The sequence below is a fragment of the Crinia signifera genome, chromosome 1 (assembly GCF_055691185.1).
Source record: "Crinia signifera chromosome 1, ASM5569118v1, whole genome shotgun sequence".
In the NCBI taxonomy this organism is placed as follows: Eukaryota; Metazoa; Chordata; class Amphibia; order Anura; family Myobatrachidae; genus Crinia; species Crinia signifera.
In genome coordinates this window covers 450,503,946-450,530,142 of record NC_139217.1, presented here as the reverse complement: position 1 = coordinate 450,530,142, position 26,197 = coordinate 450,503,946, and the positions used below count along the sequence as shown (strand labels likewise).

Here is a 26,197-nt window from a genome sequence, read left to right as displayed (position 1 = left end):
TGAGCTGAATGAAGGGCCCCTTGTAAATGACTTCCAGGGAGGTAGGGGGTGTTTTATACGCAGGGGAGAGTTGGATAATGGAGTGGGTTTAATATTCGTCATTTTCCGGTGGAAGGGCAGCTTGTTTGACTGCAGATATCACCATTATCTGGAAATAGATTTCTTAGCCTTCAATAGTATAAAAACCGAGAGTCCCAACTTTTAGGAGGTGCTGGGAACTTGGGGATCAGAGATCAGGAGCCAGAGCAATCCATTGACAAAAATATAAAACTGTACACCACACGTTTGGAGCTGGAGCAGGGACCGGCTGCTGGAAGGCTGATATCTCTGGTTCTGGGCATGATAAAGACAAGCCGCTAGTGTCGATAGAAAGGGAAGATTCCCAGCTTTTGGATATACTCTCAGAAAAACTAAGTCAGAGAGAACCTGAGAAATATGACTGGGAAGTGCAATTAATAGGTCGGATGTGGACTGCTGCTTTGGAATTGGATATCTCCAGTTCCCCAGGGCCGATTTTCAAAATTCTGGTATCCCTGGAAAAAGGGGATCCTCAGCTATCAGCATAGGGCCCCCTTTGAAAAAGCTGCACCCCTCAAGCAGCGAAACGCGTTAGGAGTTACTCTGGACCGGACCTATTATATTTATTGAATACCATCGCCCACCCATACCATCTGGATCACCCCCGTCTCATCACCCACACTTTCTCAGCTTGCCACCACCACTGGTCATCATCCCAGCTGGACATACTGGTCACACTGAGTGCAGGAATCGAGGTTGGCCACTTACATCATCTACCATCCAAGTCTACCAACCTTGAGGAAACCTGCCTCTCAACAAACAGCCAATTGGGACCTCTAGCGAAGTGGGAAGTATCTGGCTATCTACCATCTAAGCCCCCGCAAACATCGGGTCATTGCCCATTGTGGCCCCACCACCGCATTCAATTGAGGACACCCTTCTAATTATATCTGGGACTAGACCATCTGAGACACCGTGTGGTAACTATCAGCCCAGTGGGCCTCTTGATTTTTTGTACCATTATACCTTCATATTCCACGGAACTGGTCACAATACTCCATTCATCATTTCAGCTTCCGGTCCATTCATAACAAATTAATTTGTTTTTATCCACCTGATCCCCAATTAATTTTATTATTTCATTTTTATAACTTGTTTATATTGTGCAATTGTACTGTTTTTTCTTAATTGTTATTAAACATTTATACCTTTCATCAAACCAGCGCCACTTCCTTTTCCTTTTTTTTGCTTGGTCCTTGGGGCTGACAACCCCTTTCCAAGTGGCAGCTCTTAGCGGGACACCCTTGATAGCGCCTGTCGGTGCACCCTAGGGGGCACACCATTCTTCTAGGGCCCTTATACACCTGGGGCCCCTGGGCAAGTGCCCATTAAGCCCATACGAAAAGACGGCCCTGCCGCCCACTTTGTAACCTTCGTAGTGTGCCCAACATGGCTGCCTCATCTGGCACACTTGTAGAGGGGATGAAAAATACATGGACCTGGCTGTCTCGTTGGGACCCTAGTCTACACTGCAAATCATCCAGTAGTTTGTTTTTTTCCTGGCGTTGACCTATTCCACCCAGGATCATCCTCCACAGTGTCCAAGATGGCTGCCTTGCCTGGTAATTGGGAGGGTGGAATACACATCTTGTGAAAGTTACTATCCAAATTGCCTGCACCAACACTGCATTATGCTGATTACTTATTGTGCTCTCAAGAATTTCTGCTATGTGACCTGTCCATTGCTGCTCTACCTGAAGCGTATGTATTATGTGTATTGTTTTGATGTCTGTAAAATGCCTTGAGTCCTATGGGCCCTAAGCGGGCGCATTTCAAGTCAGTGCATCCCTACAGCTAGTAACATAGGACAGCAGGAACAGCTGGCCAGCATCTGCAAGCTCTGAGCAAAAATCAGCCAGTGAGCATGTACTGTCCCGCAGGGCCAGTAACACCAGCAGCCACCATACTGCAGAACGGCACCTTCGTGCGGTGACTTTGCCTAGTGTGGGACACCCCCTTTGAGGTGACAGCCACACATGACACCAGTGGAAGTGCTTAAAAGAATGTGTTCATTTATCACATTATTCAAAAGCTTTAAATTAAGATTTTAGTTTCTGTATTTGTACTCTGCTCACTTAATGTCAGGAAAAGCACAATGGGTTTATAGACAGTGTGTGTACAATAGAAGAAACAACGTAAGCGCTACAGTACGGCATTGGTGTCTCACATGAAGTCCAGCCTCTTCGTTACTAAGCATGTTGGGGTCCGATGATAACACAGGAGGGCCAGGTTTTTTGGGAACACTTGGAGACTGGGGAGCGGCTTTACTCTGGTTCACAAGCTCTTGAAGCGTATCCGTGATGCATTTGTAGCTGTTTAACCTGCGAAGATGACAAGAAGCATAAACAGACCAACATGGGCGAGTGTAGTAGTCGAGGAAAATAATAAAACTAAAACTCATCCAGTGCAACTTTTTAAAAAATATTAGTGATGTACAGAGAACACAGAAAACAGGTAGATTTAAAATCGTTACACAGGTGCAGAACATCACCGTATAAAATAACTGACCTAAGGCGGAGTGTGGGGAAGGAGGGGCCTGGGCTGCACCAATGAAGTTTTGCTACTTGATGCCTGTCGCCATAGCTCTGCCCCTTCCCACTCTCCACCAATGGAATGAATGAAATATAACCGGTATGTGTCTTTACCACCACCTACCTTTCCTGAAACGCTTGTAAACCCGCAGAGTCCTCTTCTGGCTCCCCATTCTTGTAGAAGTGGAGTCCAAGGCCTTGAGGATCTTTCTTCTCAGCGGCGGTGAGACAGAGCTCCACCACACCTTCATAGAAACGTACTACAGAAGCCATAAGGGAGAGGGAGAAAAGCATTTGTAGAATGGCAACGTTAAAATCGAAGCAATGATTCTGTTCTATTGTAGGTACGGTAGTTCTTTCCATAGCTTCTAAAACAGTGACTTATCAGAGGGTTTCAATGCTTTGGTCTCGAATGATCTCATCTCAGATCTTTCCCAACAATCACTTGTATGGTAGTCCGTGCTCAGTAATAAGGTTTTTGTAGCCTTGTCATTCGGTGGCGCGGACTTGCAGGAAGGACGGACCGCCTGCTGCCATTCTCAGGCTCACGTTGCTATGGGCAACAGCTCCACTCTAGTCACTGCATGACACATACACTTACAGAGCTGTAAGTGAAAGACTTAAAGGTGCCCATACACTGCCTGCGATGTCTCGCAGCGAAATCAGTATTAAATCCCGGCGGTCGGGATCCCGGCATTCAAAATCCCGACGCCGGAACCACGACCGCCGAAATCCCGACAAGGGGGGGGGGGGGGGACGTGGATCGCCCCCCCTTGCGGGCTCGCTGTGCTCGCCACGCAGTGGGCCTGGTGCCTCGCTATGCTCGGCACACTAATTTATTCTCCCTCCGGATTTCGGCGTCGGGATTCTGAACGCCGGGATCCCGACCGCCGGGATTTTAACTGCATCCCCCTCGCAGCAGTGTACGGACACCCTGCGAGCCGCCGGGACCTTCCCGGCGACAGAGACGCATGCGATCCGTTGTGTTGGATAGCATGCGTCCCTGCTTACTGCCCGCCTCGCCGCCTGGAGGAACGGGTGCTCGGGTGGCCTGTCGGTCCGACCACCTGGTCGGGTCCGATGCGCACGGGACCACGCATCGGACCCGAAGGCATGTCAGGGAGAGGCGATTTGGTCCGATTTAACGGGCCAATTGGTCGCAATCGGCTGAAATCGCCTCGATGTATAGGGGCCTTTACTATGTATGTGCGATGTGTAGGGTGCACAATGCCAGTACATAAAGTAGGCTTATATAGTGAACTAGGTGATTCATCGCGCCCTACGGGCGCTCTTCACACCGGCGTAAGTGGCTGCGCCCCCTTAATTTGTGAATGTTTGTATATGAGAAATATGGTTAGAATTGTATGAAAGATGCCTGTATTGCAACTTGAGTTATAGGTGAAATGTGTTAAATAGAGAGCATATGATGTGGAAGGGGTGTGTATTGTTTTGTTTAATTAAAAAGCGGTTACAGAGAAAGATGTACGTTGATAGTGTGGATGGTACAGTGACATTTGTGGGTGTGGGGGCTGTGTGTGCATGTTGTTTAGGTGTGTGTGTGCGCAATAGTATAGTAGGGTGTTTCTGAGTCAGCGGCTCCCCACTGGCGGAGGTCACGACACAGGAAAACAGGAGGCTGGGTAGTGATAGGGGTGTGTGGGCATAAGGGGGACTAAAGAGGAGGATGGGAGATACTGTGCAGCTTCTGCCAGTAGGTGAGGGTCCAGCGTGGCAGTACAGGATGGTGGCCCTTAGTCAGTGTCTCCTCCTACTGGGTGGGAGTTCGGGTGCATGAGAGAAGGAGGCTGGGCTATGAGGCATGATAGGGGCATGTGGGCAAAACAGCGTCAGCGACTCCCCAGTGATGGAAGTTACGGTTCAGGAGAGAAGGAAGCTGGGTAGTGATAGGGGTGTGTTAGTATACGGGGGACTAAAGAGGGGCTTAGGGGTGCCGTGAATTGCGGGAGGGGCGCGGGGGTGCCGTGAATCAAGGGAGGGAGGGGGCGCAGGTGTCCGCGAATCGCGGGAGAGGGCGTGAATTGCGCGAGGGGGGGGGGTTGCGAATTGTGGGAGGGGTGCGCGGGGGTGACGTGAATCGTGGGAGGGGGGTGCGTGGGGGGTCCGCGATTTGCGGGAGGGGGGGCACGGGGCGCGATGAATCAACCTAGTTGGTTATATATTCTTGTAGAAGGATGGTAGGATGTTGCGGTCATTCAGAATTCATTTACATAAACAGTAATAGTAGCAGTAAAAGATCTGACTTAAAGCACCTACAGTAAAACAGAACAGGTGTTATATATTATACAAAGAATTGGTTGATGATGTGTAGGTTGACGTGCACATAGTTGTCACTGGAAAAAAATTGCCACAAGTAAAAATCAATACAGAAAGGTCAACACATGTAAATGTTGACATAAGTGTGGCACTTCAATGGTGTCCATGTCGACACATGAGAATGAATCTGAAAACATTAAAAAAGTGAAAAATAAATCTTCAAAAGCTCATGTCAACCTTTTTCATTGTCGACCATAGCCATGTCAGTGTTTTGCATGTGCCATTTAATCGTGGGGTTGCCGTGAATGATGGGGGGGGAGGGAGGTGGGGGGTGTCTGCGAATTGCGCGCGGGGGGGGTCGCGGGGGTGCCACGAATTGCGGGAGGGGGGGTGGCGGGGGTGTGTGTGCCATGAATTGGGGGAAGGGGGGTCGCGGGGGTGGGTGCTGCGATTGCAGCGAATCGCGGGGGGGGGGGGGGGGGCGCTCACCTGGTGTGTCTGGTGAGTAGCTGTGTCTTTGCTGGGTAACATGGGGAGGCAGAGGGTGTCTGGCACTGTGCATACCTCCCAACATTACCCATGCCAGGAGGGACACAATGCCCTGCCGCTGGACTTTCTTCCTAATGTATGATTACCTCCATCTGTGTTGAACAGGTTAATTGATCGGAAAGGTGCTTCAACACAGGTGATGGCAATCATACATTAAAAGGAAAGTGCAGGAGCAGAGCATTGTGTCCCTCCTATGACTGTGGGCTCACTGGGCTGGTTCTCTGTCATGTGAGTCAGAGGCTCCACCCAGCGTTAGAGGGTCAGACACACTTTGAGTGACAGATGTAGCCAAATATATAAGAGATTTTCCTGTGCACCCCTATGGGGCTGTGGGTTAAAAATTGAGAACAGAGTCATACAGCTGCCACGTTTCATTGAAAAGTCCCACAAGTCATTAGAGATCTTAATTGGACAAGTTTGTAACAGACCCCTGTGAGAAAAGAGAAGAACAAAGGAAGGGAACGCACCTTGTCTGTACTGGGCGCACACATTAGCCAGGTCCACCTGCTGACTGATTTTTTGGTACTCCCTTAGCGACTCCCTCAGCATGCGCTCTTTTTCCAATTTACTTTGCGCTTGTCGGGACCTTTGCAAAAGCTCATTTGCCTTTGAGCATACGGCATCGTCAGCACTGTACAAGGACGGGCACACATCTTGCAGGTGAGAGCTGATTCCATCCACAGTTGCATTGTCCAGGATATAACAATTGACCAAAGAAGCGATAAGGGCCCCGGTCAGCTCCTTGTCTCTGATCACCAAGTCTTTAAATGTGGTTATTTTGAGCTGCTCCTGCAGTTCCTGGTAAAAGAAACAGAACACATCTGTACTTCTTGTGCCTCGTGCGGGATGTCAATCACATTAATAAAAGGGCTGGGTGAATGCCATAACTCTCATGAACAATAGAAGTTGCCTATCCTACACCGTACAAAGCAAGTTAAATATTTAACGACAACATCTTATACACCGATATTACAAACCTTCTGAAGCTTGGACACAATATGATTGAACTGGTGCTCGCAGAGCAGTTTCCAAAGCGCTAGGGCCTCACACGTCCTCCTAACCAACAGGTGGATCCCTCGAAGAGAGACCTTCTCCACTAGCTGGGCCTCGGCTGAGGGATAAGAGGCATGGGGTTATTCTGAGGATAAGAGCAGTTACAGAGAACATTGCCGCAGCAGAGGACAGCAGCAGACTTTTCTAGTCACTTTAGAGACAAAGGGGGATATTCAATCTGTTGCGATATTTCCCGACTGGAGAAATATCGGCACTAACCTATACAATGCTGCTGTTAACGACAGCATTGAAGGCCATCAGATCTAACTTTTTTTTTTTTTTTTTAAAGTCGGATCCATTTTGTTGGAAACCGGCACAAATTGTCGAATTCACAGCATATCCACCGACTAGTGGATGAAGGAGAAAACTGAATTCTGACTGTCAAGTTACTATCGGATCAGACAAAAAAAAAAAAAGGCCCAGGATTCCAATTTTTGGGACATTCCGACAGTCGGAATCCCAGATTGAGTACCCCCATAATCTGTATTTCATAGTTTTAGCCAACAGATGTTTAATTAGGTCGGATACGACGTTCAGACAATCAGAAAACCGCCACGGGGCCAGAATCCTGATGGCTTTTGGGTAAGTACTTCACCCTACCCCTAAACCCACCCCTCACATCATATCCCTAACCTCCCTATGGCCTATCCCGAACCCCCACCCCTGTACATGCTATGGGCAACCAATCGGATACTATTATCTTTTAGAAGGCGCTAAATAAAGAAGTAGAAGCGGAAATAGAAGCAGATTGGTTGCTATGGGCAACATTTATTGTTTATTGGAACTCCTATCTTAGTAAATTTACCCCATGGATTGTCCATTGGGGCCTTCATGGAAAAGACTAACAGCCAATAGGGGTTTAACCCCTTCAGTGGTGTTTTTTGTTTTTTTAAGGTAGCGCTCCCCAATGTGCAAGTTTTTTTGAGGGAGCACTATCTTAAAAAAAAACCACCACGCTCTCCCCCTGGGCCGGGCAGCACCGCAGAACACTATGTCAGCCCGGCCCGGCAACACAGCATGTCAGTAGCTTGCGCTGGAGGGCGGAGGAGAGGGAGCCGGGCAGCGCTGAAGCGGCCTGAGTTCAGCGATTAACTCAACAGCGCTGCCCGGCTCTAAACAGTGGCAATTCCAAGAATTTTCCGGGCTTGCCAGACTGGGCACTGAGGCACAGCCCGGAAAATTCTCGGGATTACCACTTAAGGGGTCAAAGGGTGAAGAACTCTTACTGTGATATTTCCTCTGCAGTTCTTGCTGGAGTTGCTGGGAACCTCCCATATCATGGCGTCCAAGGCCAACAAGACGTTGTGGAATGTTGGCCGGAGTTCCAAAACTGCAAAGAACCATTTGGTAAATAAGACACTGTGAGCACAGTAGATACTAATGGTGCCAATACACGTTACAATTATTGGATCTAGAGGAGATCTAGTACAAAAAGTATGTTCAGCACATACTTTTTGTACTAGATGTCATCGCATCACCGAGATGCGATATTGTATACAATAATTGAAACGTGTTTGGGCACCTTAAGTTACAGTTACTGCCAGCCAAAAAACATACAACAGACCCAAAAGGAGACATGCTGCCAGATTCCCGCTACCTGCACATCCAGTGGTGAATGTACCTTTGTAATAATGTCAAATGTTTTTAAAATACACCAGGCAGCTTTATTTTGCAATAGTACTTTTGGGCAAATCTGGCGTCATTAAAGGAATACTCTGGTTCACTTTTGCAGAGGAACTTGTATTAGTTTGAATCAAGGAAGTATCATTGTATCTGGCGTTCTGCCAAAGCCATACTGTTGTGCGTTTTGCATATTGAGGCCTCCACGGGACAACACACCGACCGCCAGGGTTTGTTAGAACCCTGCTAGAACTACTGAAAAGAGGTCCTGACACTGCAAATGCTCAGCCCCAACATTGGGATCCAGATTCCCTTCTCACACCTCCTGCTCCGACCTACAGGGTCCAAGCGAACCTGTTCTGGCGCTACCATAGCTACTGGATGATTCAGTGTTTGGCAATGGTGCAGATTATGGATTGGATGTGGTGCTAGTCCAATTGTCCAATTTTACCTGGGATTTCCAACAGAGCTTGCAGCAAATTGAGAGTTTCGATCCAGAAATTCCAGCAAACCTTTAAGTTCTTGAAGAACAGATTCCAACACTTGAGGAGAGACACTGTTATCGCTCTGTAACACAAAGGACAGTACAAAGGCACTCAGTGCATGGTGTCTGTAGTGCGGACAAGAGTGACTTATTGGTAATATCAGTGAGTAGTTGTGCTTTCCATTGGTTATTGTTCCGTAGGTGGCAGCAAACATACTGTACATACAAACTAGATTAGTAGGATTCAGTATGAAATCCCGGCGGTCGGGATCACGGCGTTCAAAATCCCGACAAGGGGGGGGGGGGACACGTGGATCGCCCACCGCAGCTGGCCCGGTGCCTCGCTACGCTCGGCACGCTAATTTATTCTCCCTCCAGGGGTGTCGTGGACACCCACAGAGGGAGAAAGTGTCGGGATTTCGGCGATCGGGATTCCAGCTGCATCCCGATTAGCAGTGTATCTATACAGTACTTTACTTATGCCCTGTACACACTATGCGATTGCAGCCGTCGCCGATATCAGCGGCTGCGGGGACACAGCGGTGGATGCAATCTTTGTCTACATGGGGCATAAGCCAAGTAATAAAATAGTGTACATTAAAACACAGGTAAAATGTTATAAACATACATATACAGTATATCTCACTTGTGAAAAGACTTAAGGGTATATTCAATGCCAAATGGCAAGCTAGGACAGCGAGCAGTCCTGATAGCTCGCGGGTCAGTATTCAACTGACCCTCCCCTTCACTCGTTGCTTCCACCTCGCTGTTTCTTTTCAGCGCGGTGGAAACAGTGTGTGAAGCCATCAAAATAGCTACATGCAGCGGGCTTGCTGCTTTTACGGGGAACCTTGCCATTGCGGGGATTTCCCTGGAACATAGAATACGGCGAGTGGCTAGCAAGGTGGCTGGACGGAGAGGATGGCTTTTCCTCACCAAAAAAAAAAAAAAAAAAGCCATCCTCGCCGTACAAGGTGCCTACACATGGGACGACACTGCTGACCGATCCGAGCACTGTAGATCGCTCAGCAGACAGAGCAGCACAATGATGTGTCAGTGCTGTGTGCTGAGCAATCTGTCAGGGACAGTTTTCTCCGGTGAGCCCTGACCACTAGATATATCCAGCATGCTGGATATTAATCGGCAGGCAATAGCGATGTGCGGCACCGCGGAACGCTATCTCTTTACACACGGAGCAATGTAGGGGCATTTTTATAAGCAATTTAGTTATTCACGATTTTAAATACAAGACTGATGTACTAATTTCAAAAATAAACAGACATATAATCCATACAAGGGTCGGCTTTTGCACTACAAATAAAGAGTTGCCAGGTGGATAGGATAAGATTAGTATAAAGCCATTTAAATGTTATCTTACTGCTGTGACATCTCGGTTCCCAATCTTGAACGTCCTTTCAACAACTATGCTTCCATCCCAGATATTGCTACAAAACAGCAATTTTAGTGCACGTGAGTATATTTAATCAATGCCTCAAAAATGTACTTTATGTTTAGCGGTATAAAGGCCCCCATACATTAGTCCGACTTGTCCTTCGGACCTGATTCCCCCCTGCAGCTCCCCGGGAGGGGGACACACGATTTGGCACTTGATGTGCCAAGTTTTGCAAATGATACATCGCATGCGATGTATCATTTGCAACTCCAGGGGAGCTGCAATGTGAAGGGAGCAGGGGGACATTGAGGCGGCTGGGGGGACGGACGCTGCGGGGGACACAGCTGCGGCAATTACTTACAGCTGAGCCGGGCAGGGGGAGCCGGGAGCTGTCTGTACCGAAGAAAAAAAAAAAGCCCATACAATGAATGGGCAGCCTGTGATTGGCTGCTGAGCGCTCTCTCAGCCAATTGCTGACTGGCTGAGAGAGCGCTCAGCCAATCACAGGCTGCCCATTCATTGTATGGGCTTTTTTTTTTTTCCTTCCGTACTGACAGCTCCCGCCGGCTCTATGCCGCCTGTGTCCCCCGCAGCGTCCCCAGCCCCCCCTGCTCCCTCTACCGCCGCGCCGCCCCACTAGGTCCCAAGTCGGGTGGTCGGACGTGCAGCAGGTCCGACCACCCGACGCAGATCCGATGCGCACGGGACCGCGCATCGGATCTGAGGGGACATCAAAACTAGCCGATTTTGGTCCGATTTCGGCCAGATCCGACTGATCTGGCTGAAATCTGACCAAAATCGGCTAGTGTATGGGGGCCTTAAGAACGTACTTCATGAAAGGTAATTAAAACGTACTTGATAATACGGGAAAAGTAGATACAAATCCCATTGTGTTTGCCGGAATACACAACCTCTGGGCTTAGTAAACCAGGCAGAGGAGCAGTAGACTGCTGTACAGGAGTCCCTAGAGAATACACTGGAGTGGATACGCTTGGTGGGTAGACACCTGAATAAGGAAAGAACATATGACTTCCTAGGCACAATTCAACAGAAGAGAATTACAAGGACAGTGAACAAAAACAAATAAATACCGTGTGCGGGTGTACCCAGGAAACTAGGATTTGGTAATGGGCTGCCCACAGGCATTGGTGATCCTTAATATAGAAGAAGAAAACAAATGACTGTTACTAAACAAATTAGAAATCATTTATCATGTTGGTCTGTTGCAGTCAAACATGTAAAGAGAGGTCATGATTAGCAAACTTTAAAGAACACAATCTGAAGCTCTCCTTAATGAATACACTTAAGGAATTCCGGGGTAGATGTATGAAGCTGAGATAGGCTGCGTCTACACATTGCTTTTTAGCAGGATGCAGTTTCACAGGATCCTGTTTAGCAGGATGCAGCAGGCTTGTGTATATATCCTCTCGAGTAAGCATCCTGCTAAACAGCTCCTGTTCAACTGCATACTGCTAACATGCAATGTGTAGACACAGCCATAGATTTACACGTGAAACACAAGGGTACACTGCGCTAGATAACAACAAATTATAAATAAATAACAATTTATTGCCAATTGGATGAAAAAATGATGAATATTAATAACCATAAAACATAATGAGCCCCCTTTTCCCAAAGAAAAAAAAAAAGGGGGGGGGGGGGGGGGTTTAAAAGAAGAGGAATATATTTTGAAGTCCAGTTCATACATATTCATAGTTGAAACCACAAATCGGTGGGTCCGTACCTATGGTGTCTCCACCTTGATAAAGCCAGAGACCTGGCGAAACGCATTGGTGGATTTGAGGAATACCCCCATCCAGTTCTTAACCCCACTTTGTACCATACTTGGATCTGGACCAGTCTCCCTCTTTGTTATCCTATTTGTGACCTCCGGCAATTATTTGGTGCCTTCCATCTGGGGCTTACACTTGCCCTAATCAGGACAGAGGTATTACACCAGGAGAGTGCTACTCCATAAAGATCCTGCCATAAAATCACTCTGGACACATTGGATACAAATAATCAGCTATCATCTTGGAGACACCATAGGAACGGACCCACCGATTTGTGGTTTCAACTAAATACGGTACCGTATGAACTGGACTTCAAATTACATTCCTCTTCTTTTAGACCCCCCCCCCCTTTTTTTTTCTCTGGAAAAAGGGGCTCATTATGTTTCATGGTTTTTAATAAATATTCAGCATTTTTTCATCCAATTGGCACTAAACTGTTATTTATTTATAATTTGTTGTTATCTAGCGCAGTGTAACCTTGTATTTCTCTTGTATCCAAACGGGGGCTGACTACCCCCTTTTCCACACTGCAGCTTGGCAAAGCACCACTTATCTATTGCGCCCCCCACACCAGTGGATAACTTGTTACCCACTACCTTCCCAGCATAGATTTACACGCGCAGGCTCCTTCCTGCCAAGCAGGTCCCTATAAAAGGGACCTGCCAAAAGGCAATGTGTAAGACGCATTTATAAGGAAGAAGGGAGCCAGAGGAGAAGTGGCCAATGGTAACCAATCAGCACTGAAGTAACACCTATAATTTACATAATATAAAATTATACAGATCAGCTGGTTGCCATCTGCCACTTCTCCGCTGGCTCACTTCTCCCTTATCACTGCTTCATACATCTACCCCTCAAAGTAAAAATATTTCTGCATTTTAGGTCACTGAGGGGTAAATGTATTATACCATCACGATCAAGCTTCCTGCTACGCTGCTTTGCAGACGCAAAGCAGGAAGCACCAGCGATGCGACATGTTCTCTGCCAGACCCCCTACAGCGCATCAACCTAGTATTGTCTCCTCCCCCCCAAGCAAGATCTCACATGCAGTTTCGAGCCAGCAGCCTTCACCAGGGACTAAGAAGTCCCTGCTGCGGTGAATGGGCAACACCACCGGCAGCTGTCAAAATCAATAGCTGCTGGTGTCCTAAAAAGGGAGTTCATACACTGTCATATCCGTAGCATCATTACTAGAAATTCAATCCTTTAAAGTTACAGAACCGGGCGCTCTCTCGTGGTGTTAGAAACAAGGTGAAATAGTTAGCACATGGGCTTGTCAAAAGTATTTATGGGTTTTAGATTTCATGAAACACTGAAATCATTCAACCAGTGATGGGATTTCTACTGCTTCAATTTAGAGCGTATGTTTTGGACTACATTATGCAATTGCTTATACATGTAGGAGGAAATTTGGGGGTGGGTTTATTGGGATTAAAAAAATATATATACACATAATACTTGTTATTTCTTACCAATGGGCACAGGAGAGCCAAAGATAGGCCCCACGTTAGTGGGGGCAGGAAGCGTGGGGTGGATGCGCATCTGAGCCTCCCCGCCATACCTAGAAATAGATGGGGTAGTTCTGTGATATTAAGTAAAACAAAAAGTTCTTTCACACAGATAAAAGAATCAACAAAAAGAAAAATAAACCAAGTAACCAGTAAGTGTATTACAAATTAATTTTTCATGTATTAATTTTTATTGTAGAAGGGGGAGGAGCTAGGACACAAATGACAATTCTTAAAGTACCAGCTACGGTGGTTCCCCATTCTATCACCCACTGTAACTGCATAGCTTCTGGGTTGTTAATAATCCTAGTTGTGGAGATTGCTGAAAGAAAAGGTTTCCTTCAGCTATGGCTCATCAACTCCACCAATAGTTATAAAGATGTCAGCCACCAGGAGCAACTAGGAGCTTTCAAATTTTTAGTAAAGTATGGGGGATGCAGTTGCATCATTTCCAGGAAGAGAATCTGCACCTCTACAAAAATAGAGGATTCATTAATCCTTCAGAGACCTAAGTGTGCAATCGCTACCAACCAAAACCTGCAGCAGAAAAGATGATTCTGAAACGGACTTTCTAGCCTTAAGCAAGGTATGAACATCATCAGAGAAAATTTTAGCTGGAAGGATGATGGGTACAGCAGCTGCGTCACACAAGCCAGCCAAGCTAAACTAGGGGGATGAATGGGCCCATGAATTAACAGTTCAAGTTTTTATGAAACACTGTCCGCCGTGGGGGGTGGAGGGGAATTCTATACTATACAATGAAACACTATAATAGGAAAAAAACCAAAAACACACATGCAAAAATCTAAAATAAAATACCTGAAAAATGCCCGTGTAGCCCAGGCAGACACCTCCCGATCAGAAGCAGCAGATGAGCACGCAAGAATCAAACAGGTTGCACATGCCTCTTCCTCCTAAAAAAACCAAAACATGAAGTGTACAGATTAGATTGGTCAATCACAGCACAAGCTTAAAATAGAGACTAATAAGACCCAAAAAATTAATAGAGGAGAGGGAGCCTGGGCTGCTGGGATCGCTTTAGGTCATACGGTCGACAAAAGGAAGGTCGACATGGGGTTTTTAACTTTTATACCGAATGTCGACACAATCCACATGGACACTAAAAAAAAAAAAGAAGAAAAAAAAGAAAAAAAAAAGAAATTGCACTTGCTTCGGGTACGGTGCCTCGCTACGCTTCTCCCACCACGCCCTAGTGGATGGTAGGGCATGAAACACCGCCTGTCGGGCATATGTCGACCTAATGCACACATCTACCTCCGTGAACGTCGACCCAGTGACCGTATCCCACTAGGATAGATATCTTAACTGCTTGGTGCCCAGACTCCAGCTCACCAGCCTATACCCAGTGTACAGATAGGAAACAAACAACAATAATATATACATACATACACACATACAACAGTTACCTGATGTAATTTGAAGAAGCGTTCTATTTCCTCCCCATCTCCGCCGGCACTGGTTACAAGAAGGTGGCGAAGCTGGTCCACTGGCCTGAGCTTATGGAAAATATGGCTGCCCTACAATTCATGAAGGAAAATATACAGTTTACAATCAACTGTTAGCATTTACGGGAGAAATAAAACCAAGACGAAGACAAAGCAGACCTTTGCAGAGAGCAGGACAAATTTCTTGGGTGGAACCATGTGCTGCTGAAACATAACAGGAGAGTCCGTAACCGGGATGATGTCCTTGTTTAACGGAGTGATGATTTTTTCAGCTTTCATATCATCAATAGAAGAAAGAGCCCAGGAATGTCCATCAACGTGAACGGTCACCTGAGAAGAGAGAAATTGGTTACAGGGGACGCAGTGCAACAAACTCATGTTTTAAAAGATAAAACAAGCCCAAGTTTGCAAAATCTCCGGATGAAAGACGAGATGCAAAACATCTTTCACCTGCATTTCCATCAGCTGTCTCTGAAACGGGAAGGAATCGTGGTTGATGCACCACAAAATATCATGATCTTCGTTTTCAGAAGCAGCCATCAGCAAAACACCTAGCAAGGAAGAATTTGAATGCATCAGAAACTGTATTCGGTCCACAACAAAACGCAATTAGATAAAAGTAAAATAGTGTTCCCATTAGAATTAGGGCAAAGTGCTGAAAGATGGGTATGGTAGCGCTGTGTGCTGAAAAGGGGGTGTGGCCAGCTAGGGGGTGGAGCGTGGTAGTGTCAGCATCACTATTGGAGGCGTGCCACTAAAGGAGGTGGCTGGGTTTTCCACAAGCTCTCCCACCACTGTGAATACATGGCAACTATTCACTTATGTTGATCAGTACACAACTTTTCAGTAGGGCACTACCAGGATGGCAGGGTGCGACACCCCACTAAAATAGCCTAGTGTGAACGCTAGAAAATGGTCTGAATCACTTACCGCTGCAGTAAAGAGCTTTATGTACTTTTGAAGGCTTTTCCACGGTGGAGGAGGCGGAGAATCCTGGCGGCAAGCGGACATGGACCAGAGAGAGCATGTTGGGAGAAGCTGTGGGCTGCCTGAATGGAGCTACACTAAAGTACATCCGAACACCTGCAACAGAGGCACAAACAGCATTCACCAGCATTCTGAATAAAATAAGCTTCGCTTTCACAAGACAAGAAGACAATGGGGCCGATTCAGATCAGTATGCACAGGTCTGAATTCGGCCCGGTCCCAGATGGTTGGGGGGTTCTGCACATGTGCAAAGCCCGGCAGCGAGCCCTTCTTTTGGGTGCGGTACACCGCGTTTCGTGGGCGTTCCCATGAAAATGGTGAGCGCACCCATAGAAACGCTGGGGATGCAGTTAAAATCCCGGCGTTCAGAATCCCGACGGCCGAAATCCCGACACATTCTCCCTCCGTGGGTGTCCACGACACCCCTGGAGGGAGAATAAATTAGTGTGCCGAGCGTAGCGAGGCACCGGGCCCGCTGCGTGGCGAGCCCGCAAGGGGGCATTTCGGCTGTCGGGATTCTGAACGCCAGGATCCCGACCGCCGGGATTCAGTACTGAATCCGAAACGCTGGGCAGACCCCTGCGAATGCAGGCGTGCCCTCTTGCTTGTGGTGGGCGGATGAGGTCACATAACGGAAGAGGAAGAAAATCAGTCAAATGATTTCTCCTCTGTACGGGGGTCATATCCGCTCGCCCCATAGCACAGGGATTCGGGCAGCGAGGGGCGTGCTTTCGGCATCAACCTGCTTGTTAGGCAACGAACATACGCAGCCTAGCGAGCAGGTCTGAATTGCGCCCAATGTGCCGGTGACCTCCTGGTTTGCCGGAAAGGATATTCCCCGTGTTGGAGTGTGGACAGGATGAACCTGTCTATGTGGGTGCATAACCCCAGCAGTCAGCCCATGCACCCTAATGAAGGATAGACCAGATCACACAACGTATAACTCACCGGCATGTGTAACAGCAAGGAGGTGACAGTTCACAGATTCCGACTTCTCTATGACAGCAATCTGCACAATAGGCTTGAACACTGAACGGTCTATTGTTCTACAGAAAAGCAAATAATATGGTTACTTCTCTTTTAACGAAAACCTTCTGCTAATACACACAAGACTGCGCAGCCTCCTCCATTACAGGCAACGTCAATCTGGGACCGATTCAATGTTACACACAAGTTTGTTGCTCCTTAACTGAGCGCATGCAATGCGTAGCCAAATATAAATGATTCTGTGTGGGGAGCATCTTCACTTGCGGCTCGATGTTACCAGGGCATGGAGAAGTAGGAGAAGTATCCCAATGGGCGTACAGAGAGGTAATTGTGGCCTACTCAGCAGCGAGCAGTTACATCTGTTTTGAAAGGAATCTCTTGCACCAGGGATAGTATTGGTGCAAATATGCAGCAAAGGCGATGATGAATTCACAAGCAATATGAGGCGGGGTTATGCATCCATCTCTGAACCCAAGCAGGGATCAGCATTCCACAGTATCAGAATCAACTTTATTGGCCATGTATGCTTGCGCACACTGGGAATTTTTTGTGGATTTACAGTGCAGCATCAAGCAGGATTGAAGGGGGCTGAAGGCATTACATGTGGGGAACACATACCCGCCTAGCTGAACAGCGCCTAGGCAGCCATCAGCGGCGCCACTGGTCGCTGCAACAGCCAGGAAGGTAACATTAAGCAGAGACAGTACAGTTATCACACATGGAACATATTTGGCTGAGCTGCACAGCTCCTAGGCAGCCATCAGCGGCGCCATCTTGGTCATGCTGCTCAGAGGCAGCAGTAATAATATTATTTTCATGGCAACTGAACACTGTATACAACTGTATACAATGTAGCCAAAACTCTGAATCGGCCAATGGCACGCACAGCTACAAACATACTGGACTTTAAACCAGGCTGTGTCAGTAAACATATTGAGCAGTGCTGTGAGAAAATGTATTTAGTTATAGACAAGAATTGTAAGGCATAACCACACTTTGGTTGTGATCTAGTTGACTTTTTCCGATATAAATTTAAACGGACCAAAAAAAATAAATAATGCTAGTCAATAGCATATCTGTCTCCTAGGACTTTTTCTCTCCAGAAGTAATGCCACCAAGAGATCTAAAAAAGACAGTTAGGCCTGAAGAACCATTCTGGTACCCTGTGTTAAGCCATCTGTCTAGTGAGGATTTCCTCTTGAAAGCAAATATTTTTCAAGTAACGTGGTCCAAACAATGTTAAAAATGAAGGAAACTGTTCTGCTGGTCCCTGAAAATGTGTCTCCCTGCGCGTCTCCATCCAGAGAATGCTGGTGTTCGTCTTGGAAGTCCAGAACCTCCAGCATTTGCAGTTTCATTATGTTCTTCCATTGGTAATCTGGGACATAATCTGTTCCACGGTCTTTGCAAAAGCAAACGTTCCAAACGTTGTAGTCAGTGACCGCATACAAGTCTCTTGTGACTAAGCCATGCCGCAAGCCAATTATGCTGCGAGGATTAGAGATGCAGAGAACAGAAGCAATGATAGCTGAAGACGTCACAGCAGTATGACTAGTAGAACAATCTGTTCTATGACCAAAGCAAGAGCGAGGCTGCGCAGAAACATCCAGCAGTTGTAGCTTAATATCTACATGTTCATACCTGGCGATGTTCCCAGCCGTTGACACAATGGAGTTCTGTGACACAGATGCCACCCTTCTCATCCCATTACCATCATGTCCCAAATCATACACCTGGAAATCATACACAGATATTACAAATGCATTTCTATTTTGTATGTATATCCATTACACTGTGCACGGAATTATATTGCAGACCAATACATCTTCCATCTAATGTGCATCCAAGTGCTGTAACAGGATAAGGCAGCGCTGGAAGTCCAGGGTAACGTGAGCCCTGCAGGAGCAGGAGGTATTAAGTAACCGACAGGCTTTATTGGGAACGCTGCAATCCCCACATAGGGATCGGGAGCAACAGTACCAGATCCATTCTCAAGGGAAAGGGGGCCCACATACCCTTTGCCAATTACAAAAATGCCAATTACAAAAAAAAAAAAAAAAGTTTTTGGTTTATGGAAGACATTTCTTCCACCTGTATCCTATAGATAAATGTAAATATGCAAACATCCAACCAACCCCAAGCATTGCGAAACAATTTTCCTACTACCCAGCAATAGTAAACCAAAAACTCTGTCAGGAGCCCCCTGCTAAATCCTCCAGTCAAAAAAAGTTGCGGCTTCAATTTTTTAGGCCAAAGTGGGGCAGAATAAAGGGTGTTCCATGGATGTTATATAAAAAAAAAAAAAAAAAAAAAAAGGGGGGGGGGGGCTTTATCCTTCTGTTAGTAGTGTTTAACCCTTTGAATGCAAAGTGAATTTGTCAAAATCGGTGTGAAAATTGCCAAGAAAACCTTTTTATTCATCATAATGACCTGTAATGATTTTGCACATCTCTCACAGATTTTGGCACTCAAAGGGTTAAACACCATAAGGTTCAATTTTCCCCTTGACTATAGCAGCATTGAAATCTCAAATGTACCTGTAGTACGCCTTTCTCAGAGCGGGTATACAAGATGTTCCTCGAATTGTCTACAGCGATCTGAACTATGGGATCTGTAATACAAACAAAAAGCACAAATAAAAATGGAAAAAAATATTAATAATAGATGCCCCACACCCAATGTCCAAGTGTCCACCATGGAATGAAAGAAATACTATCATGTATGAAAGTTGTATGCCTTGTCTATAAGTTATTATCTCATAAGAATTGCAAACACGTACAAGTATTGTAAGCCTAAAAACAAAACTATATCATCAGCGTATCTACACTAATATTTATCTTAATTGGTTGGAGGATAAGCTGCATATTGTGTAGTAATCTGACTGACACTAGACGAGTTACAACAGCTGCCCCCTAAGACTATTTATGTTTTCATCTGCACACAGCATACAATGGAAACTTGTGTTTTAAAAGGGACACAGACATACCGTCCTCAGAGAACGTAAACTGAAGCACGGACGGGACAAGGAAAGATAAGGTGCTTTTTGAGTGGTTGATTTTTTTGCATCGCTGACTGAACCAACCGGCTTCGGCCTAATGAAGAACACACAAAAAAAGTAAAAACAAACAAGATTAAATATGCAATAGCTCACATCCCTGACTGACAGTGTATGTATATAATGTGTGAGAACACTAGGATGTGGGCAGGGCAATAGGTGAACGCCACACACTCGAAAAAAAAGGGGCCGTGGCCTGCCCAGAAAGGGTGTGCAGCCCCGTTGGCATCAATATTGTGCATGGGCCCTGGCACCTACTAAGGTGCTGGGCTTCCCCCAAGCTATCCTCTTGATGTGAATAGATAGTGTTCCCGCTAGGCTGTTTTAGCGGGGAGCGTGCCCTGCCCGATTTTTAAAGGGCAAAATGCACCCTGCTCCTCTAGCAGCGCCCCGCTTAAAGAGCCTGCCTCCAACCCCGCCGGTGTGACCGGGGAAGCCCAGCGCCGCCGTAGATTGCGATGCCCGGCACTACCCTGGCAGTTCCAGGGTCCGCCCCTTCAGTAACGGCTGGGCCCGCCCCTTTTTGTGACTGCACGCCCCTTTTGTGACATTGGCGGTCCAGGATTGCCCACAACAGTGACGTCGGCAGGCCTGGTCCCCCCCCTCTGCCTCCGTGCAGTGGCGCCCTGCCCGCCCCAATTCCTAGAAGGAACACTAAACAGAGGTTGTATACTAAACGGGCGCATTTTGCCCTATAAATATCAGAGTGCGGGGGGGGGGGGGGGGATTAGGATTACAATCTATACGCTTTTAAATTAGCTATTTCTCCTTGCACATGCACAATGAGTATTGTATGCATGTGCAGCAATTTGATAATAATCCATATTGCAAATTCGCTAACAGTGAGCAACACCGAGACAGGCCCTAAATGAGGAGGCGTAGCCATGCACCCCTAGCACATGCTGAAAGTCTCGGCAGCACGCAAAAAAACTTTGCTGTCGGTTTTAATTATTTTAATGAAATTTTAAGTCAAGCAGGGGTGGCCAAAGCGGTCCTCGCTATCTACTAACAGTCCCCATTTTCCAAAAGCTAAATTAGATTGAAAAAAACTTTAGTATTAACAAGATAAAGGTCTTCAATTCTTACTTGGTAGGCCACTTCATAGAGGCAGCCATCCTTTCCTGCCAGGAAGATGCGTCCGTTATTTGTGGACATTATGGTCAGCAGGTACGTGTTGTCCGTAGGTAAAGAATACAAAGGGTCTGGAAGGAGCTGCATTCCTGCAGACATGCTGTCATTGAGGCCGCCTAGCACAAGACAAAAGAACAAACATAATAAATCTACAAGACTATAAAACATGCACCACAAATAATAACAATAAAAAATAATGGAGCATAGCAACATCCCATCTTAATACAGTACAGTATAGGCACTATGGTGATCACTGGTCTACTAGTGGCAAAAAGTGAAGGAAAATACAAAGAACGGTGAGTATGAAAAGCAGTTGTAAGACCTAAAGAGCACAAAGGGTCTCATACTAAAATATTGTTAGCCCTAAACAGGAAAAGCTGCTTGTGCAGGGACTTATGTCTGTTACTGCGCAATGGAAACTATAGACAGACTTCAGATAGGTGAGCCATCAGAGAAATATAGGCTTCTAGTAAAGGAGGGGAAATCCGGTAATATTCAATCGAGACCGCTCCACTAAAGGTGTAATTGTCGGTTACAAATGCAACATTTAAGTCTACTTAGATATTAATATAGGACTTGAAGGCTTCGAGTGGTCATAAGAATTGTGATGGATGAAACACGGAATTGTGAAATGCCCATGCAAGCAGTACGTATTGTACACCAAGGGGTTTATTCAATTGCTGCCGGAACTGCAGTCTTGTCGGAAAGATGGCAGTCTCCAACTTGAATAGGTCGGCGGCGGGGTTTCCTAACTATTCAATAAGGGTTTTAACCAGTCGGAAAACCGGTGGTTAGGCGGAATAGCCACCAATCCACCTGCTTTTGTCGGAAACGTGATCAAATCTGGCAGGTTTTGGCCCTGTTCCAGCAATCTCAATCCACTTTAAAATGAGCGGGATTGTGGCAGGGATGATGGCGCCGGGTGAGCAGCAGCTCACCCCGCACTGTCCCCCATTCACAGTCCTCCCTCACTTGCCGCCCCCTCCATCACTCACCCGGTCCCGGCTGGTTGAGTGGCTGCAGCCAAAACCTACAGTCTGAATTGGCTGCATTGAAAAGGGCATGCCGGATCCATTCTGATAAATAAATGTCGGAATGGATCTGACATTAAGTTGAATGTACCCCCAAGTCTCCATGCATACAGTCTATAGCAGCTTTGTAATGGTTAGCACCATCATACAAGAAACTGACCTGTTTGTAAACTGGCAAAGCTTAATCCTAAAATAACGATATCAACAGGTGTAGCCAGAACCAGCAGGTAACGAATGTGCGGCTGGAAAATACCTGCAAGAGTGGAAAACAGGTGTGAAAGCTTCGAAATCTAGAATTACACAACACAAGAGGAGGTGTCGGGATTCTAGAACTCACCTTCCTTAGGCTTCACAAGACCAACTGAAAGTATGGTTTCACTGAGTCCATCGAAATAAGCAACATCACCTCTGTTTAACAAATTTAAAAAAAAAAATATTATAAAAATATAGGCCAAATTATACATACATTTTATAACACAAAATAAACTGTGACAGTATCAATTGAGTCTCAGGTGATACTTGTGCCATTTGCTTTACTACAAAGAACTCTAGAACATTACACAATTATGAATGAACTACTGTTTTATACTTAACCATTTGAGTGCCAAGTGAATTTGAAAAAAATTGATGTGAAAATTGCCAAGCAAGCATTTTTAGTCATCATAATGACCTGTAACGTTACCTTATATAGGAAATATATATTTTTTTGCACCACATTTTTTATATATGTATATAATAAATGTGAGGGGCGCAGGCATTTTTAGCAGATATTTTGCACATCTCTCAGATGTTGCCACCCAAAGGGTTAATTACTACAGTGATCGGTGGGTCATATATTTATGCTCCGGATTTAAGAATTGGAAAAAAAGCATGTGCTACCAAAAAAGGTTGAAATACAACATTTATACATTACATGCAACAATGTCCGAAAAAGAAAGTCCCGCAATACATACCCGTCCTCATAATTCCACATAAAGATGTCGCTATCAATGGTTAGCCAAGCCCGACTGATGTCAGGGAACACACCCATCATACAGTTACACTGCATATCTGCAGGGACCATGTGAGGAAAACAACACACACTGGTGGCAAAGTAACACTGTCACCCTCATGTCATATTCCCTGTGCATTTGGACATGCCTGCATAGAGCAGGCATGTCCAAACTGTGGCACTCCAGCTGTTGTGAAACTACACATCCCAGCATGCCTTGCCAGAGTCTTAGCATTCCCTAATAGCAAAACTGTGGCAAGGCATGATGGGATGTGTAGTTTCACAACAACTGGAGGGCCATAGTTTGGACATGCCCGGCATAGACTCACGACAACCATTTACAACCGCTATAAAGAATGGCAGTGTACATTTTGTGACTTGATAACTATATAAAGATGTTTCTTTTTGCTGACTCTTCATTTCAATAGATAAAAAAAGTCGTGGTTTTTTTTGGAATAATAAAAAAAAAATTTTTTTTACCCCCCCCCCCCCCGCAACCCTTTTTTTATACTTACCAAGTCCTCCGGCGTCCATGGCAGGCCTTCAGCTTCATCTCCGGCATCTCCAGCGGTCCCAGGAGTGCATTGCGTGAGTGTATGCGCGCGCCGGTGACATCACCGGCACGCCTGGGAACTCGTGCAATGCACTCCTGGGACCGCTGGAGAGGCCGGAGATGAAGCTGAAGGCCTGCCATGGACGCCAAGGTACCATCGGGGACAGGTAAGTATGTAAAAAAAATTTTTTCCAAAAACCGTAAAAATCCCTTATTCGGAATGCTCTTGGTCACGAGCATTTCGGATAAGGGATACTCAACCTGTAGAACATAAATGTATAGTGTTTTTAGGCCCAGATCATTGCACCTTAGAGGTAAGGGAGCTTGGATTGAGGTTTAGTATTAAACTCTGCCTGCAGTTTAATGATCTAGACAGCGTGCCAGGAATAGAGGTTACTACTCCATGAACAAGAGGTGTAAGGCAATTTTTAGGATACGTCCAAACTGTTCAACCAGTTCTGGGGGAAGAGGCACTCTGCGTATAGCACCGAGCTCCGGGAGGTTGGGGATCGAGAGCAGACCAGGTCCTTGCAGAGGATAATCCATCTCAGACATTCCTGACACAGTAGGACAATCTGCAATACACAACAATCCAAGGTTCACAAATACTACCCTGAACATCAGAAATGACACGTTTAAATCTTATTCCAAGTTTTTTTAAATCTCTGTACATTCTCCAATCTAGTTCAGTAACAAATCCTTAAGCTGGGTACACACTAGTAGATGTATCTGCAGCTATATCTACAGATGGATCGGGCAGCGCGTTCTCTACACGCCGCCAATTCGTGGGGACCGACATCACAAATGAGCGGGTGCATTTGCATGCGCCCACCCACTAAGCTGTCAATCACAAGCGGGTCCCCCATACATACAGCACAACTGGCCTATATATCTTTAGATTTTGACAAACTTCTTTTTCCTCTCAAGGTTACCTGTATAATTAGGAATGGAGCTGGAGCATTACTTTTCCATCACTGTATGACTGATTTATTCGATTGTACATGCACCCCTCCTGCAAATTTTGCAAAAAAAGTTTTTCTTATGTTTATTATGGTGCCTGCACACTTTTGCGATTTGATCTTTTTAGTTCAAATCACACCGTGTTTCCCTTGCCATGAGCGCTCACGCGTAGTCAATAACGCAAGGCAAAATGGTATGTGCATGCAGGTATTTTTGTACTACATTGCATGCTAAATTCTGGTGTAGTTCAAATCTCAGTGTGTACAGTACAAATTACATACCACACATTGTATAGGCTCAAATCACACATCTCTCCCTGTATGGGCAGTATTAGTCATGCATTCATACCGGAGCTATTTTTCTTCCACTGTTAGGATACATATTTCTGTTGTATATTTTGCACTGTACACCACTAGTTCTATGAACATTTGTGTCATATCCAAGGGCAATAACATTAAAACAATCTGCCTGATGACACAAACATATGGCTGAAGAGAACCAGCGGAAGCCTTAAAGATACACCAACATATTTAATAAAGGTTACAGGATGGCAAGTACAAGCCAATAAACTAAAGTGATCTGGAGGTGGAATAATATTGAAGACTTAGGACATGTCACATGTCACAGATATAATGAATGTAATACAGTACAGGAACACTGAAGTACAGAAAAGCTCTTCATAAACAATACTTTAGGGAAGGAAATGCTTGAGTAAACAATAAATCAGTTGTTCCCAAACGTGGTCCGTAAGGCACCCCAACAGCCGAGATTTTAAGGCTACCCATGCTTTGCCACAGGTGACTCAATCAGTAGCTCATTCACTTTTATTACACCATATGTAGGAATATCTCAAACACCTGGACCGGTGGGGTGCCTTTAGGAACCACATCAATAAACCTCTTTAGACATGCATCTTCTAATATTAGCTATCCACTATAACACACTGGTGGGATTCGACTGCTGTCTGTGCAGATCAGATCCTATTGGGATGGCAGGGATGAATCAAATATACACAAGATGCTGCCGAAACTGCATTGTGGGTCCCACTCATTTTCTGCTCACATTCCTCCTTTCACACCCATCCTCCTGACACCATTACAACCTCTCAAACTCCTAAGGTCACTATTGAACCCCAGTGACATCCCCCCTCCAAACCCTTTCTCCACACTCACACCTCTTCTCCAGTTACTACTGGCCCCACCCACACTCCTGCTTCAATCATCAATGCCCCCTCTCTCTCCTCCAGTCATCATTTACCCCACTCACGCCTCTCCTCTCATTATGGTTGCCCTCCTACTGTTACTAATGGCCTCACTCACACCCTCTCTTCCAATCACCATTTCCCTCACTCTCACACAATGGCCACCATTCACACTCCTCCCTCCCGTCACCATTAGCCCAATCTCTCGGCGCTCCTCCTGTCACCATTAGCCCAATCTCTCGGCGCTCCTCCTGTCACCATTAGCCCAATCTCTCGGCGCTCCTCCTGTCACCATTAGCCCAATCTCTCGGCGCTCCTCCTGTCACCATTAGCCCAATCTCTCGGCGCTCCTCCTGTCACCATTAGCCCAATCTCTCGGCGCTCCTCCTGTCACCATTAGCCCAATCTCTCGGCGCTCCTCCTGTCACCATTAGCCCAATCTCTCGGCGCTCCTCCTGTCACCATTAGCCCCCTCTCGCCCATCCTCCTGTCACCATTAGCCCCCTCTTGCCCATCCTCCTGTCACCATTAGCCCCCCTCTCGCCCATCCTC

General features: G+C 46.2%; 1 protein-coding gene across 1 annotated transcript in view; it reads right to left on the bottom strand.

Moving 5' to 3' along the window:
- NUP155 (nucleoporin 155) overlaps positions 1–26,197 on the bottom strand; it is a 49,974-nt gene that overhangs the window by 23,027 nt on the left and 750 nt on the right. The window contains exons 2-25 of the mRNA XM_083154586.1: positions 23,922–24,059; positions 22,894–22,990; positions 22,278–22,348; positions 22,101–22,193; positions 20,865–21,025; positions 19,710–19,815; positions 19,261–19,334; positions 18,365–18,456; positions 16,685–16,782; positions 15,680–15,832; positions 15,200–15,300; positions 14,909–15,079; positions 14,711–14,821; positions 14,103–14,197; positions 13,248–13,336; positions 11,074–11,136; positions 10,838–10,988; positions 9,968–10,034; positions 8,557–8,672; positions 7,712–7,815; positions 6,410–6,543; positions 5,900–6,230; positions 2,734–2,869; positions 2,246–2,399 (exon numbers count right to left, since the gene is read on the bottom strand). Coding sequence (XP_083010712.1) covers positions 2,246–2,399; positions 2,734–2,869; positions 5,900–6,230; positions 6,410–6,543; positions 7,712–7,815; positions 8,557–8,672; positions 9,968–10,034; positions 10,838–10,988; positions 11,074–11,136; positions 13,248–13,336; positions 14,103–14,197; positions 14,711–14,821; positions 14,909–15,079; positions 15,200–15,300; positions 15,680–15,832; positions 16,685–16,782; positions 18,365–18,456; positions 19,261–19,334; positions 19,710–19,815; positions 20,865–21,025; positions 22,101–22,193; positions 22,278–22,348; positions 22,894–22,990; positions 23,922–24,059 — 2,906 coding nt within the window. The remainder of the gene's footprint in view (positions 1–2,245; positions 2,400–2,733; positions 2,870–5,899; positions 6,231–6,409; positions 6,544–7,711; positions 7,816–8,556; positions 8,673–9,967; positions 10,035–10,837; positions 10,989–11,073; positions 11,137–13,247; positions 13,337–14,102; positions 14,198–14,710; positions 14,822–14,908; positions 15,080–15,199; positions 15,301–15,679; positions 15,833–16,684; positions 16,783–18,364; positions 18,457–19,260; positions 19,335–19,709; positions 19,816–20,864; positions 21,026–22,100; positions 22,194–22,277; positions 22,349–22,893; positions 22,991–23,921; positions 24,060–26,197) is intronic.